At 37.8% G+C, this 13,943-nt stretch overlaps 1 protein-coding gene across 1 annotated transcript; it reads left to right on the top strand.

Annotated features, from left to right (window-relative positions):
- The first annotated feature begins 2,518 nt into the window (after positions 1-2,518).
- On the top strand, positions 2,519-11,615 carry COPS3 (COP9 signalosome subunit 3). The gene is made up of 11 exons (XM_010282653.1): positions 2,519-2,644; positions 4,028-4,140; positions 4,249-4,298; positions 5,164-5,256; positions 6,022-6,201; positions 7,459-7,599; positions 8,786-8,959; positions 9,794-9,880; positions 10,228-10,341; positions 10,928-11,008; positions 11,267-11,615. Exons 1-11 carry the CDS (start codon positions 2,520-2,522, stop codon positions 11,318-11,320), a joined length of 1,212 nt encoding a protein of 403 aa, XP_010280955.1. The 5' UTR covers position 2,519; the 3' UTR covers positions 11,321-11,615.
- The last annotated feature ends 2,328 nt before the right edge of the window (positions 11,616-13,943 follow it).

Genomic DNA, 13,943 nt, shown 5'->3' with positions numbered 1-13,943 from the left:
AATCTGAGCCTTGAAAATCAGGGGCGAGGACGGGGCATCACTGGGACTTTAACTAGGATTATATAGCCTAGCCTGTCACCTGAGTGGTGAGCATGCAAGTTGTGGCATGTGTGTTTTAAAATACACTTCAGAAGTGTTAGCTTCTGGGGACAAAGTAGAGCCTGGACAGAAGAGCTCTCCCTTACCACAGAAGCATGTGATAGGAGACCTGAGACTGTATGTCGGAATTGCCCTAACCAAGCCTTCAGAAAGTGTTCTAATAACCATAGTTAGCATTCCTTAGTTTCATTGCCAGATTCCTAATTTTTCTATGTGTGGGCACAGCGTTTCCTAGTTCTTGAACTTTCTATCTGTGTTGATGCTCCCTAAAATGTGCTCTCAGTGTTTCTCTGCATGGGATGTTTGTTCCCTGGAACTGATTAAAAGTTGATGCTTTCCTCTATGGCCCCAAGCTTTATCTCTGCAGTTACTTTTGAGTGGAGCTGAAACTTTCTCTTACTTTGGTTTAACTTACTAAATGTATAGTATTTTTACTGGGGATATCAGATGCAAGACTCAAATTATACCTGCAGGGTGCAAGTACAAACCAGATGAAAGGCGATTCTTTACATGCATGTAGCTTAGCTGGAGAACTTGTTTGTTACAAGGTCCAAGGGAAGACTGGTTGACTCTCCTATGAGGACGGGCTGAGAGAGTTGGGGTTGTTCAGCCTAGAGAAGAGAAGGCTCTGGGGAGACCTTACTGCAGCCTTCCAGTACTTGAAGGGAGCTTATAAGAAAGATGGGGACAGACTTTTTAGCAGGACCTGTAGCAACAGGACAAGGGGTAATGGTTTTAAACTAAAAGAGGGTAGATTTAGACTAGATATAAGGAAGAAATTTTTCACCACAAGGGTGGTGAAACACTGGCAGAGGTTGCCCAGAGAGGTGGTAGATGCCCCATCCCTGGAAACATTCCAGGTCAGGTTGGATGGGGCTCTGACCCTAAAAGGTCTCTTCCAACCCAAACTATTTTATGATTCTATGACTTCATGGAAATTCTCCCATTAGGGATAAGCTGTTCTCTGTGAGGAAATAAATCCAGGCTGCCGGAGGTTATGAGAGTACACGTACTTGTGGTGGTGTTGGTTTCTTGTTATTGGCATTTGGCTGCATGGGAGGTGACATAAATGGACATTTAGTTGGGCTTGGTGTGGGTATTTCTACTTACACTGTAAGTTGTTCAGTGTGTGTTTGTGGGTAGAGGGTTGTTTTGGGGGTTTTTACTTTGTTTTTTAGGGGAATGCTAGATGACAGCTGTAGAGTGGGTAGATTTCTCTGCTAGGGAGGACACCAGAACTAAGGATTTGTAATGCTTGAATACTGTTACCAAACCACAGAGAGCTTTACAAGCCCTATTCCTTTCCATGCTTATGCCTTGAGTTTTAATTCCTTATGGAGAGAGCTCTTTTGGGGACAGATTTCTGGAGTTCCTGGGCTCTGGTTCACCATTTGGAACTTTTGATTCAGCTGTTACTTCAAAGTTAACGTTTCATTGCTAGGGTTTCCCAGGTTTTCATTTTCAAAGGAAAAGGCCAGAGAGTTGAGAATAGTGTTGATGAATGGAGTCACTATTCCTCATTTTATTAAGATTTTTGTAAAGGTGAAACAACCTCTTTTTTTCTCTCTAATCTGCAAGGATTGAACATAGAAACAATACTCTGCTTCAGAAAGGTGTAGTTTTTAATTCAAGTAAGTTGCAGGGAGAAGACTTGAAAGCAGTTCATGATAATAGGTCTGCTTTCTTTGTAAGGTTTTTTGGGCTTACCGTACCTTCCTAATTCAAAATAGGTGCCTTTCATGCTGTGTTCGTAGCTTACAACAAATAGAATAACATTGTAGTTTTAATTATACAAAGCAAATTTAAGAACAGATTTTTAAATCCTTTTGTTGTTGGTACTTAGTTGTGATTTTAATGTCTACTTCAAAAAAAATGCTTATGAGCAGGGCACTTGAGAAGCAGCAAGGAACAGACTCTGGTATTGGCATTTTTTTAGAAAGTGGAGGAAACTATTTTTGGTACTGTTTTGGTTTTGTGTTTTGCCTTATAACACCTAGAAGGCACAAGTGTAGATAAACTTACCCACTTGAGGTAAAATTTTGCATCACAGTAGACTTCGCTTAGAGCGAGCTTGGTGTTGATACAAGACCCTGAAGCCTCCCCACTCTCTAACAAGGTGAGCTGATGCTGCTTTTCACGTTGTGTTTGTGTTATAAGGGTTTCCTTTGCAATCCCAAAGGCCAGAAGCTTAGCTATCACCTTATAAAAAAAACATATGGCGGGTACCTCACTTGTGTAAAACTGATGCCTATTGTATTAAAGAAAAATAAATTATCTGGGTGATACTACTTTTTTCTCTGGTTTTTTTTTTCTTCCTACCTTTTTCCTCAGGTTATACAAGGAAGCGTGTAATGAAGTATGGGAACGCATGAATGTTCTCTATTTAGAGTTTGACAGCAATGTTTTGTATTTCAGGGCAAATGACCCAGCTTTGTGAACTGATCAATAAAAGCGGAGAACTGCTAGCAAAAAATCTTTCCCATCTGGATACAGTGCTTGGTGCCCTGGATGTGCAGGAACACTCATTAGGCGTTCTTGCTGTCTTGTAAGTGTTGCTTTCTTTTGAATAAATATTTTGGTATTAAAGCTTCAGGCAACATGCTGAATTGTCAAGCAAATGTTTTTCTTTTGGACATAAATGTTTTCAATCTGCATTTCTCAGAATGGTGCTTAGTTTCCTTTGGTGATGCTCGTTTTGGTAATAAAAATACCAAGGCAAATTTGTATTTTCAAAAAGAAAAAAAACCTCTGGAGCTTGTTAATGCCATTGCTGTCAAATGGTAGTATTGGGAGTGTCTTTTTCTTAAGGCTGTATCTATTTCTCTTGTTTATGCCTTTAAGTATTTTTCCGTACGTGTTCAGCAAAAAGGTATAAAACTAACTTTTAAAACTTGATTGGCAGGGCATTAGTGTGCTGAACTGTAAGCACGAAGCCATGCACTTTTTTTTTTCCAGTGAAGCATGGCTTCTTATCATAGTTCGTGGGTATTTGTCTCTAGACAGTACTGAGGCCCTTGCTGCTGTCTGCAGTTTAAGATACTTCAGTTGCCTTGGTGATGCTGAGGTAAGGTAAGGATATTTGGCCCTGAAGCTCAAGCTATTGTTTCTAGCTGTATGTAACTGCAAGTGAAGCGTCTACAGGTTCTACTATTATTTTAAAGTTCCCTTTTAAAGGAAAGGTCAGAATTCTAGTACTTGTTCTACTACCCTTTTGAAACAAACTGAATGTAATACAGAGAGATAATACATCATCTAGGTAGATTTGAACTGCATATTACAGTGCATAGCAACTGAGGTATGGGCAGGGTTGGGTACCTTCCAACAGCATTAAACAGAGTTTTTCTGTATGTTTTTCTGCCATTTGTAGGATGCAGAGCTAGAGTTCTCATTGCCCTCAGATGAGCATAGTCATAGTTCATCTTACAGAAGCAGCAGTGTGCAAAGCTACAGCCTATAGGGTGCTAAGGAACCACCAGAGATGCAGAGAAACTGGAGGTGAAGAGAAAGAGCTCCTGACAAGAGATACACCTCTAATAATTTAATACTTGAGAAATCTTGAGTACATTCAAGCAGGAGATGGCTGTAGGCTAGGCAAAAGTGTCCAGAGAAGACGTGTGGCTGAGTATTACAGTTCATCATTGTTAGACAGGGTTTCTATTACTACTGTAACTATTGTACCACATAAAATGATCTTTGTTCACCATAGTTCTAAATTGTAGTTTGCACTAGATTGAGAATGGAGGTGTGTGCAGAAAGCATATTTTCAAATGTTTTGCAGCTCCTGGGGAAATTAAATGCCACCTGTTGTAAACACTCTGGATTTGTTTGCAAGCATCTATGTGCATCTGCAGAAACTTAGTGATGAAGATGAAGCTTTTTTATTAATCTTCAAATGTGAAGTGCTAATTGTTTTTTCTTTGTGTTTTAGGTTTGTGAAGTTTTCTATGCCCAGCATCCCTGACTTTGAAACGCTGTTCTCACAGGTGCAACTTTTTATCAGCACTTGTAATGGGGAACACATTAGATATGCAACAGACACTTGTAAGTTAAGCTTACTTTGAGTCTTTATATATTTTTTGGATAGTTTGGTTTTACTGATTGTTTTTTTTTCACTGGGTTTTTTTTTGTTTTATTTTTTACTGTATTTAGTTGCTGGCCTGTGCCACCAGTTAACAAATGCCCTTGTGGAGAGAAAACAGGTGAGCAAGTATCATCTAAGATAAATAAGCTACCTACATATCCAAGCTCTTAAAGGGGATGTTAGCAGTCTCTTACTCCTTCATAAAAATTTGCCACTAACTTCACTTTAAGTACTTTTGTGCGGCTCCTTACTTGTTAAGTTTACTGAGAGGTAATGAACCTGAACCAAGGTTTTAAGATTTCTTTAAGGAAAATGTAAGGAAGATTTTTTTTTTTTGGCAGAGTGTTACCTAAAAATGTACTCTTTTACACAAACTAGGAAATCTGTAGTACCAAGTACCTTGTGTGCATGAGTAGGAGAGCGCTGCAAAAATTATTAGCGCTGGTGAGTCAGTGATACTAGTTTCAGTGTTATTCTCACCAATCTTATATAATGTTCTTAATGAAATGCCTTAAAACGTAAAGGAAGCTTGTTTAGGAAATATTTGCCTGATGTTTTTGTTGCTAGGATACTCACTTTTTCAGGTCATTTTAGTAAAATCTAGCCTGAAATGGAAGTAGAGGTCAAGTCTGGTCTAAGTGCAATAAAGCAAGAGACTTGCCTTTGTTATTTGGTGGGAATTTAGATGGTGTCATGGAGTCCAGAATGGTTTTCTTATCGATACAAATTACTGTATACCTGATGAGGTTGGCTTTGTGGAGCAGAATTTATGACTTTATTTAGTTTATCAGGAGGAATTGTATAGCCAAGGTTAGTTTTATTTTCTGAGAGACTGCAGTATCCTACAAAAAGGGAACCTCAAGTTCATTATTACTTAAAGGAACCTGTCAATTAGTGTTATTTTTCATTTGTAAGTGTCAACATAAGATCCAATGTGCTGCCATCTATGAGAAATTATCTGAAAGAGATGTAATTTCTGACAGCCCCTGCGAGGAATTAGCATTCTCAGACAAGCCATAGACAAGATGCAGATGAACACAAACCAGCTGACCTCAATACATGCAGACCTCTGCCAGGTAAGGGGGGAGCATTAGGGCTTTTTACGAGAGTAAAAGCTTATAAAATACCTATAACCTTTTGAGGAAATACGTGTTTGCATATTGCAATGTAAAAATGGCTTTTAACTGTTTGGTTTATTGTTTTTGTTTTGGTGTCGTCCCCGTTCCGCCGCCCCTGCCCACCCCTAATAAATAGTATGACATACTGAAATAAAATCCCCTTCTGTTAATTTTAAATGTTCAATCTGCATGTTCGCAGATCTTTGGTTTTGTTGATGACTTCTGAAAGTCCTTTAACATCCCTTCTCTCTGGGCTGAAAGTCACACACAGCTTGTCATAGGTGGTATAAGTGTAATATCCAGATACTGTTTGCTCAGGTTTGACAAAAGGCATGTTTGTCTTAGTGTCTTTGGCCTGGATTTGCACTTCTGTCTCATTCTTGGCTCCTGGGATTTAGGGTTGGACAGGAATGTTTAGTGCAATATTTAGTGCTGCCAGCATGGTAGTCTGGAAAGCCTGGAGTTTCAAGCAGCTTTGTCAGAGTCAAATTCCTTTAGGATTCAGATAATTTATAACAGTTCACAGTCTGTGTTAAGGGTTTTCCAAATATCATGATACAATGAATAATCTGTGTTACAGCACTACTGACGTGCACTGTTTCTTCACTCTTGGAGGAGTGAGATTTATTAAATAGTACTAGATGAATTTAGTTTCAACTTTTTCCTCATGGAAATTTGAATGGAAATGGCTAATTTATGAAAACCTGATTTATTTTCTTGTAGCTCTGTTTGTTAGCAAAATGCTTTAAACCTGCCCTCCCGTATCTAGATGTGGACATGATGGATATTTGTAAAGAGAATGGGGCATATGATGCGAAGCACTTTTTATGTTACTACTACTATGGTGGGATGATATACACTGGGCTAAAGAACTTTGAAAGAGCACTCTACTTTTATGAACAGGTAACTTTAAATAAAATGGTATGTCTAAAGTGTGATTAATTGAAAGGCCAAAGTAGCATGCGTAATAGTGCTGAGAGAACATATCATCTTTGACTTGCCACCAAGGACAGCAATAAAAGCTGTGAACCTAACATAAAGTACAAACAGCCTCCAATTATTTTCATTCTTAACCTTAAGGATATAATTCTACTAACAGATCTATACTGCAGTTCATCATTCACATAGGTTTTGGTTTAGCACATGTGTTCATCGTAGTAATACATAAAACCTGATTTGGCTTAGTGTTCATTATTAGCTCCCTTGTGAAAGGTACAGCCTGAGTGGTACTTTTTAGTGTATAAAGTAGTGTATAAAGTGAAGTAACAAGCAAACTGTCTTTAGAGATGTTTTCCTTTAAGAAGGTCTCTTACAGCCAAGTAACTATTGCACCATAAAACTATGCAACTCAAAGGTTGCTGTTAAATTTATCTCACTATAAATATTTTTCAGATGCCTGCTTATTGCTGCTAGCATAGTAACAGTTCACAGGCTGATGTTCAGAATTGTGTATTCTTAAAGAAAAAATAGTCCAGTGGTTTTGCTAAGACATTTGCTAAATTTATTAGGGGAGTTAGACTCAAGTCTATTTGCTGCTTTTACTTTCTCTGTGAAAGAAGATAAAATCGCAAAATTGGGAAAACTCTGTGTGTGTGTGTGTATGAGATGGAAATGCTGTCAAATGTGCAAAATAAACTGTTCCAGCAATTCTTCTCATCTGTAAACAAAGGTGAGCTCTTGAGTAGCTAAGCAGTGTCATAGTAAACTAAAATCCCTTTTCCCTATTCTGCAGACCTCTTTCAGCGTACTGAAATACAGGCTCTGATGAGGGAATAGCTTTGTAAAACCTCTTTAAGGATCTGTGTAAATCCAGGTTCTACAGGAACTATATAATCATTCCTGGTAACAAGTAGCTACAGGTGATGTCTGGAATAACTTTAGATATATACCAAGGAAAGAAGTTTTCATTTGATCTTAACAGGGTTATTTTAAGGTAGGCATTACTGTAACATGATATGTTTTGAGTAGCTTGTACAGAATTTTCTTTTTTAGGACACTTTTGGAAGTTAGTTAAGCTTTAATGCTCAAAGGTGTATTTCATGTGTCATTGTATCCTTTCTGCTGCAGCCTTAAAATGAGATTTTTTGTTAATGCAGTAGCTACCAGGATCTACCAAGAAGTATACTAAATTTCTATTCCGTTTCTTTCTTTCTTGCTTAGGCAATAACTACTCCAGCCATGGCAGTCAGTCATATTATGTTGGAATCATATAAAAAGTATATTCTAGTTTCTTTGATACTACTTGGCAAAGTTCAGCAGCTACCAAAATACACTTCCCAGATAGTTGGTAGATTCATTAAGGTAAGTCTTGCAAATACAGCTAAATAATAGAATGACAAATCTGAATTTATAAACAGTGTTGGCAAGATTATTTCTTTTTCCTTACCCTTATTTGATGGTACTGTTTAACATTGCAGATCAGGGGAAATAATATGCAATGTGCCAGAGTGTGCAGCTCTTGCTGCCTTTCTGGTGTACAACAGCTAAAGAGTGTCTGGCAACTTCTATGTCTATTACAAACAAACTGTATTGTTCTTATTGGTGATACAGGTTTTTAAACTTAAATTTGGAAAAACTTCAGGGTTGAATAGAACTTACCAATATTCGCTTCACTGATGCTGCACATCCCTTGAGAGCGTTTTACACTAGAACTCAAGACTCAGATTTCACTTGTCTTTCAATATGCAGTGTCCTTGTAAAAACACTCAACCTGTAACTTCATCTAGTTGAAGTAACAAAATGCTAAATAGTTTATCCCAAAACTCCAGCTTTATAAAGAATAAAAGGTTTTGAAAAAGCTGCAAGTTTGGAGTCTGTAAGCATTCTGATTAGGACATGTAGGGTGGAGGACAAAACTGCTAGCGAGAGAGTTCTGATCCTAGGTAGATAACACACTTTTATAGGTTGGTTAATTCTTATTTAACACAGAGTTTGTTGATTTGTGACCTGAATTTTAAAGATTTCCAGAAATCTTCTTCTAATTTCAGGTACTAATAAGCAAGCTCAAACAATTGCCATTTTAAAGTAATTTAGGTGAACTAGTTTTCACCCTCTGATTCTCTGTTGTCTGTGCTGTGATGCATTGTGGTCAAGTAAGAGAGGTAGTGTCAAGTGTCTTAGAGGGTTGAACAAATAGAACAGATGGGCAGTGACTAGTCAATGTGCTACTTACCTTGAATTCGGCTTACTTCATATGCTGGTCAGCTAATGGACTTTTTCGTGTTCTCCCGTAGCTAGAACTGTCATACAGACATCCTTGAATGATGTTTATTAAATTTTACATTGCAGTAATATGAATTGAGTGTACAAGGATCTGTCATTGCTGTAAAACCATGTATGGGCATCATGTATTTTTTATGAGATGCTTGAGCTTCTTAAATTTACTTTTATGCCTGCGTGGCTTCTAATGTTGAAGTAGTGAATTGGTTTTGTGAGGCTGGTTGAACATCGTGTTCTTTAAGAAGGGTTCTCATTTTTCTAATTGCAGCCCCTTAGCAACGCTTACCATGAATTAGCGCAAGTTTATTCAACCAATAAACCCTCGGAGCTTCGAAATCTGGTGAACAAACACAGTGAAACATTTACAAGGGATAACAATATGGGGCTGGTTAAGCAATGCTTGTCATCTCTCTACAAAAAGAATATTCAGAGGCTAACCAAGGTAAGATGTAGGGGTTTTGTTTTGCTGAGAAACTGTGGTGTATCTCTGAAATGTATTCAGTTCAGAGCAAAATGATAATGTAGTAATGTCACAGAGAAATTACTAAAACTGGGATTTGTGTCTTTGAAACAAATGAGATTAAAATGCTCTATATAGAAAACCAATTCAGTTGGCTACTTCTGCATTATTTAAAAGGTGGTTCAATATGTCTGTCTATCAGAGAAGTTTGCCCATGAGATTTTCATACATAATCAAAAAAGTTCTGTGCGCTGCTACCCAATGACCTTCCTCTCTATTCAGAAGATAGGAAAACTGAACTTTACAGGCTACTTCAGATTTTGGAAGTATCTGAAGTAAAAGGAAAACCAGAAGCAGTGGAGTGATGTGCTCCTTCAACTGAGAGATCAGATTAATGCTTGAAGATGATTAGGGGAAAGCTCTTTTTTGGCAAGGTCTAATGATGTTTGTTGCAGTAGAACTAACCTCAGAAGGAATGCAATATAGGCATCTCTTGAAGGAAATTCAAGGGTTGGACAGTCACCTTATTCATGTAAAAAGGTGAGGGAAAATGTTGGACATGGTCAGGACTGGGTGGGGTGCAGAAATGGAGTAATGACTCCATCAGTTTGGTCTGCATACATGCACAGTATAATAAATTAATGTCTTTGGAGGAAGAACTGACTCCACTCTCATGATGCTTTTATAAGTAATAACTATGTGTTCCACTTGTTTCTTCCCACTGGACTTTAAAATAAGATTGCATAGGTCATGAAGGATTGATAGGGAAAGTTCTTAACATCTAGTTTTAATGGTCTGATACTTTCTAAATTTCAGACATTTTTAACATTGTCGTTACAAGACATGGCAAGTCGAGTGCAGTTGTCAGGGCCCCAAGAAGCAGAAAAATACGTCCTCCATATGGTAAGACTTCTGACTTGGCTAAACTGTCCTAATTTAAAAATTGATCCAACGTAAGACTCTCCAGGTGTTTGGATTGGCAGGTCATGTTCTGAATGGCTTGAAGAATGGTTCTTTTTCAGGGTGAAGGAAATACTGTCAGTCTGCTGTGGTGTTTAGACTGTTCTCAAAAAAAAAAATCTTGAAAAATATTCTCTGCCTAAGATAAGGCATGCACCATTTGTCTTTGGGAAGCTGTTAGGAAATAAAAAGCAAACAAGTTAAAGATGATTCCACAAGGAATCTATGTGTTGTAGTTACCTGACATTTATTCTTAGTGATACCTTACATGAAACCTTCTCTCATTTCAGATAGAAGATGGTGAAATCTTTGCAAGTATTAATCAGAAAGATGGTATGGTCTGTTTCCATGATAATCCTGAAAAATATAACAATCCAGCTATGCTTCATAACATTGATCAGGAGGTAAATCTTTAAGATCCTAACTGCTTTCGGAATTCTTACCAAAGAACCTTAGTCTGTAACCAGAGAGATGCTGGGAGAAGCCAGTGTAGGTAACTTACATTTAGCGATTGAGGACTATGAATCATTATTTGACTATTTCACTGGTATTTAAAGGTTTTAGATTTATATTCATTTACTGTCAGTGCATTCCCTGTTGTAACATTTGTACAGCTTGAGGTGTTTCAGTAGACGGGCTGCTTGATGTTGCTGATGTGAAGTTCCTTGAACTGAATGGATTAGAAAGATTGTTTTTAGAGTTTTAGGCTTCACGGATCTCTTCCACTGGCTGTTGATAACCTGCCTGGAGATTGAGGTGGCTGACCCTCATGGGACTATCAGTGGCCTTGAAAAGGATTGTTAGGAAGACATGGATCAAAATAAGGGAATAAAAAGTGGTCTGACACTTTTGTTTGGGAGATGAGGGATGAAAACATTTTGACATGGAACTTCTATGATGGCGTTACTGGTTCTACATAGCACAACCATGAAATATTTGAAGATCATGTACAAGCTGGACAAATTAATCAACTTAATATATATTTTTAAGATGCTGAAATGTATAGAGCTTGATGAACGACTGAAAGCCATGGATCAAGAGATCACTGTGAACCCTCAGTTTGTGCAGAAGGTAACTGATTTAATGTCTTGTAAGAGTATGCAAGACATTCAGTGCAGTGAGTATGTGTTGCACTGAATGTCAATATTTACAGTGTTATTAATTATGTATTAATAATACATGCATAAACATCATGCTTTAAAACAAAATGGAAGTGCATGTTATTTCATGTGCTCTTTATTTTCCTACCTGTTAACTTCAAAGAACTGTCTGTCTCAAAGGTAAACCTGCAGACCTGTTTTTGAAAAGAAATAACTCTCTCCCTTCCAGAGTATGGGCTCTCAAGAAGATGACTCAGGGACCAAACCATCCAGTTATTCCTGAAATTAATGTTGCTCACCACTCCGCTTTCAAGTAAAAGCTTATGAAAGAATCACGCCTGGAATAGGGGCATTGAGGAGTTCCACGAAGAGAGCAGAGAGAACTGAGCTTTGCTTTTCACCTGGACATTAAGAAAATAAAAGAACACCCTCTCAGTACTGTATAATATCAGAAATATTCTCTGCAAAGAAAAAGGAAATCTCAAAAGAAACTTAAAAGTCTGTTGTGGATTTATTTATCTTCAGATTAACATCATTAATGCATTAAATAATCTACCTTTTGTTTTAAAGGGTTTGAATGTTGCTGTGTTTCTGTAGCAGTCCTTTTTTTCTCTTCTGCAAAAAAAAAAAGTGTTATTCAGGGAAGAATACAAACTAGTGTTGGTTCACTTACAAGATAATTACTGGTTCATTATTCTGTATTTAAAGTTGGCTCAAAGTGCAGATTTATCATATGTATGGTGGGGGAGAGGGGTGGAGTTAAGTAAATTCTCTACATTATGATTTGCATATGCCCAGTGTAGCTGGCTGCTGTCTATTAAATGATGAAGTAAGAATTGTGTTCTTCCCCAAAGGATGAGCATATTAACAAGTCCTTGTAAGGTGGTTTTGATGAAAAGTAGAAACTACTGTAGGGAATCCATACATGACAGCTATTTATGATTTTAAGTTTCTGGTACAAAAAAAATCTCCTAATAACATTAGATCAAACTTATTAGGCCTAAGCAAAAGGATATTTGGAAGACCTTGGCGTTTTGGAGGATTCTAGATATGAAGTTGTTTACACTGAAAGAAATTTACGTTTTTGTTCCTATACAATTGGCATGAAGGTATTCAACAGGCTAATACTTTTCTGTGGTGGAAATCACTTTAAGTGAAGGCGATGCTATAGATCTTTGTTTCCAAAGAAAATAATTCTACATGGAACAAATGGAATTCTATATGGCTCTCAAAATGCAGGATTTTATTTGGAGATAACATTGCTGGGATGCTATCTGGGTTTTAATTCACTATTTTAAGCATAAAAAGGTTGTTGGATTCTTTTAAGTGCTTCACCCCTCAAATCAATGGGCTCTAATTTTCTGTAGTTCTCATGTATCTGAAGATTCTCGCTGTTTAAACACCTTTGAAACACTTCATGTTGGTGCAAATCTCCTACTATCGGGCATAAATAAACCTGTCATCAAGTCAGAATGTGAGAAGCTCAGCATCCAGTGCTTCCTACTTAAACACCTGACTAGGAGCTGCTTGCTACTGCTAACCTGCCAGCTTTTTTTCAGGAGCCTAAGTGGGAGCTAAGCATTTCTGGCTCGTGCCATGTGAAGCTTGTATGTATTGAGGTCACCCATGGTTGAAAACACTCCATTTGTGCTTCCAGTGCTGATACAGAGCTGTTGGGGTTTTCACTTAAAATTGGTGTCTTAATTCTAGCAGAGCCTCTGTGACAGCAGTGTGCTTTCTGGTAGAAGAGAAATGCCCCCAGGTTGTTGTTCTCTAGGTGGTGAATGACGTGTTTTTTAAAGTATAAAATAGCAGTTTAGTATTGAACACAGCATAGGTTCATAGTGTTAGTAGCTCACCATTGAGTACTTATGCTTCCTTATCATAGAGACTTCCATATTTGAAGGCAACTTTTACACCTGATCTTGAAGCAAAATCTTGTGGTTTTTTCATAACTTGCCTTACCAGTCTTGTAATTAAAGATATTTATGATTTTTGAAGGTTTTTTTTCCTAGTTAATCTTGCAGTGATTTCAATACTGAACATGCTTATGCAATTTTCTTCTCTGATACTGTGGAATTGTTGAATTAGTAGATTAGTAATGCTGTGGGCTCAAGCCCAAAGCTGGGTCGTCAAAGTGTTGATGACCATGTGCAGTAGTCATAGAAAGGACTGTAAATGACTAACCCCAAACTGCCACCTATACAAAAATGTGGATGGCTTGCCTTTCGTTGCCAAGGGCTCGCTGGTTGGGGGAGAATGTATGCAGGGTGCTTTCATGAAGTTGGAGAAGAACCAGAAACGTCCACTTCGCAGTGGCTGAGCTTTCATTTTTCCTATTAGTGAGCGTGCACTTACCTGCCGAGAGCTGCAGGATGGCTTTCTATCTGGGGAATTGCAAGCAAACTAATGTAGCTGCTATTTGCAGCTGCATATATTTTCTTTTCTTTTTTGCATAAAGTAGATAAAAATATATCCATACTACGCATCAAAAGGATGGTAGAAAAAGCTATGTAATAGTTTCAAATGATATATTACACTATTTTTCTTAATCTGGTTTTTAAGAGGGGAAATGCTTTTAAAGAACCGCTAAGGTTCCTTTTCTGACATGCATAGTTGTGCTGTTAAACTCCGATTGCTGTTGAAAATTCAAAGTCAGGTCCCACCTGTAGAATCAGTAGAGGTAAAGCGTTCACCAAAAGTGCTTTGGGGGAGGGCTTTTAAGTAATAGTTTGATAAACACATACGGTCTGGCATCTGCATGTCTTGAGATACTGTTGAAATTAAGTCAGATTTTTAATGAAGTACCTCCTTCCAGTCTTGGAACTAATTGCATGGGCTGTGGTCAGCTGAGATGCTTGGGGAACATTTGAGCTTTCTGGTTTTAATTTGTATTTATTGCAGGG

This window comes from Phaethon lepturus, unplaced genomic scaffold (genome assembly GCF_000687285.1).
Source record: "Phaethon lepturus isolate BGI_N335 unplaced genomic scaffold, ASM68728v1 scaffold53612, whole genome shotgun sequence".
Classification (NCBI taxonomy): Eukaryota; Metazoa; Chordata; class Aves; order Phaethontiformes; family Phaethontidae; genus Phaethon; species Phaethon lepturus.
This window is presented reverse-complemented; position numbering and strand designations above follow the sequence as displayed.

Coding starts and splice junctions, on each gene's coding strand:
- COPS3 (XM_010282653.1), top strand. CDS start 2,520: ATGACCCAGCTTTGTGAACTGATCAATAAAAGCGGAGAACTGCTAGCA. Junction 7,600..8,785: donor TAGTTGGTAGATTCATTAAG/GTAAGTCTTGCA, acceptor TTCTAATTGCAG/CCCCTTAGCAACGCTTACCA. Junction 11,009..11,266: donor ACCCTCAGTTTGTGCAGAAG/GTAACTGATTTA, acceptor TCTCCCTTCCAG/AGTATGGGCTCTCAAGAAGA.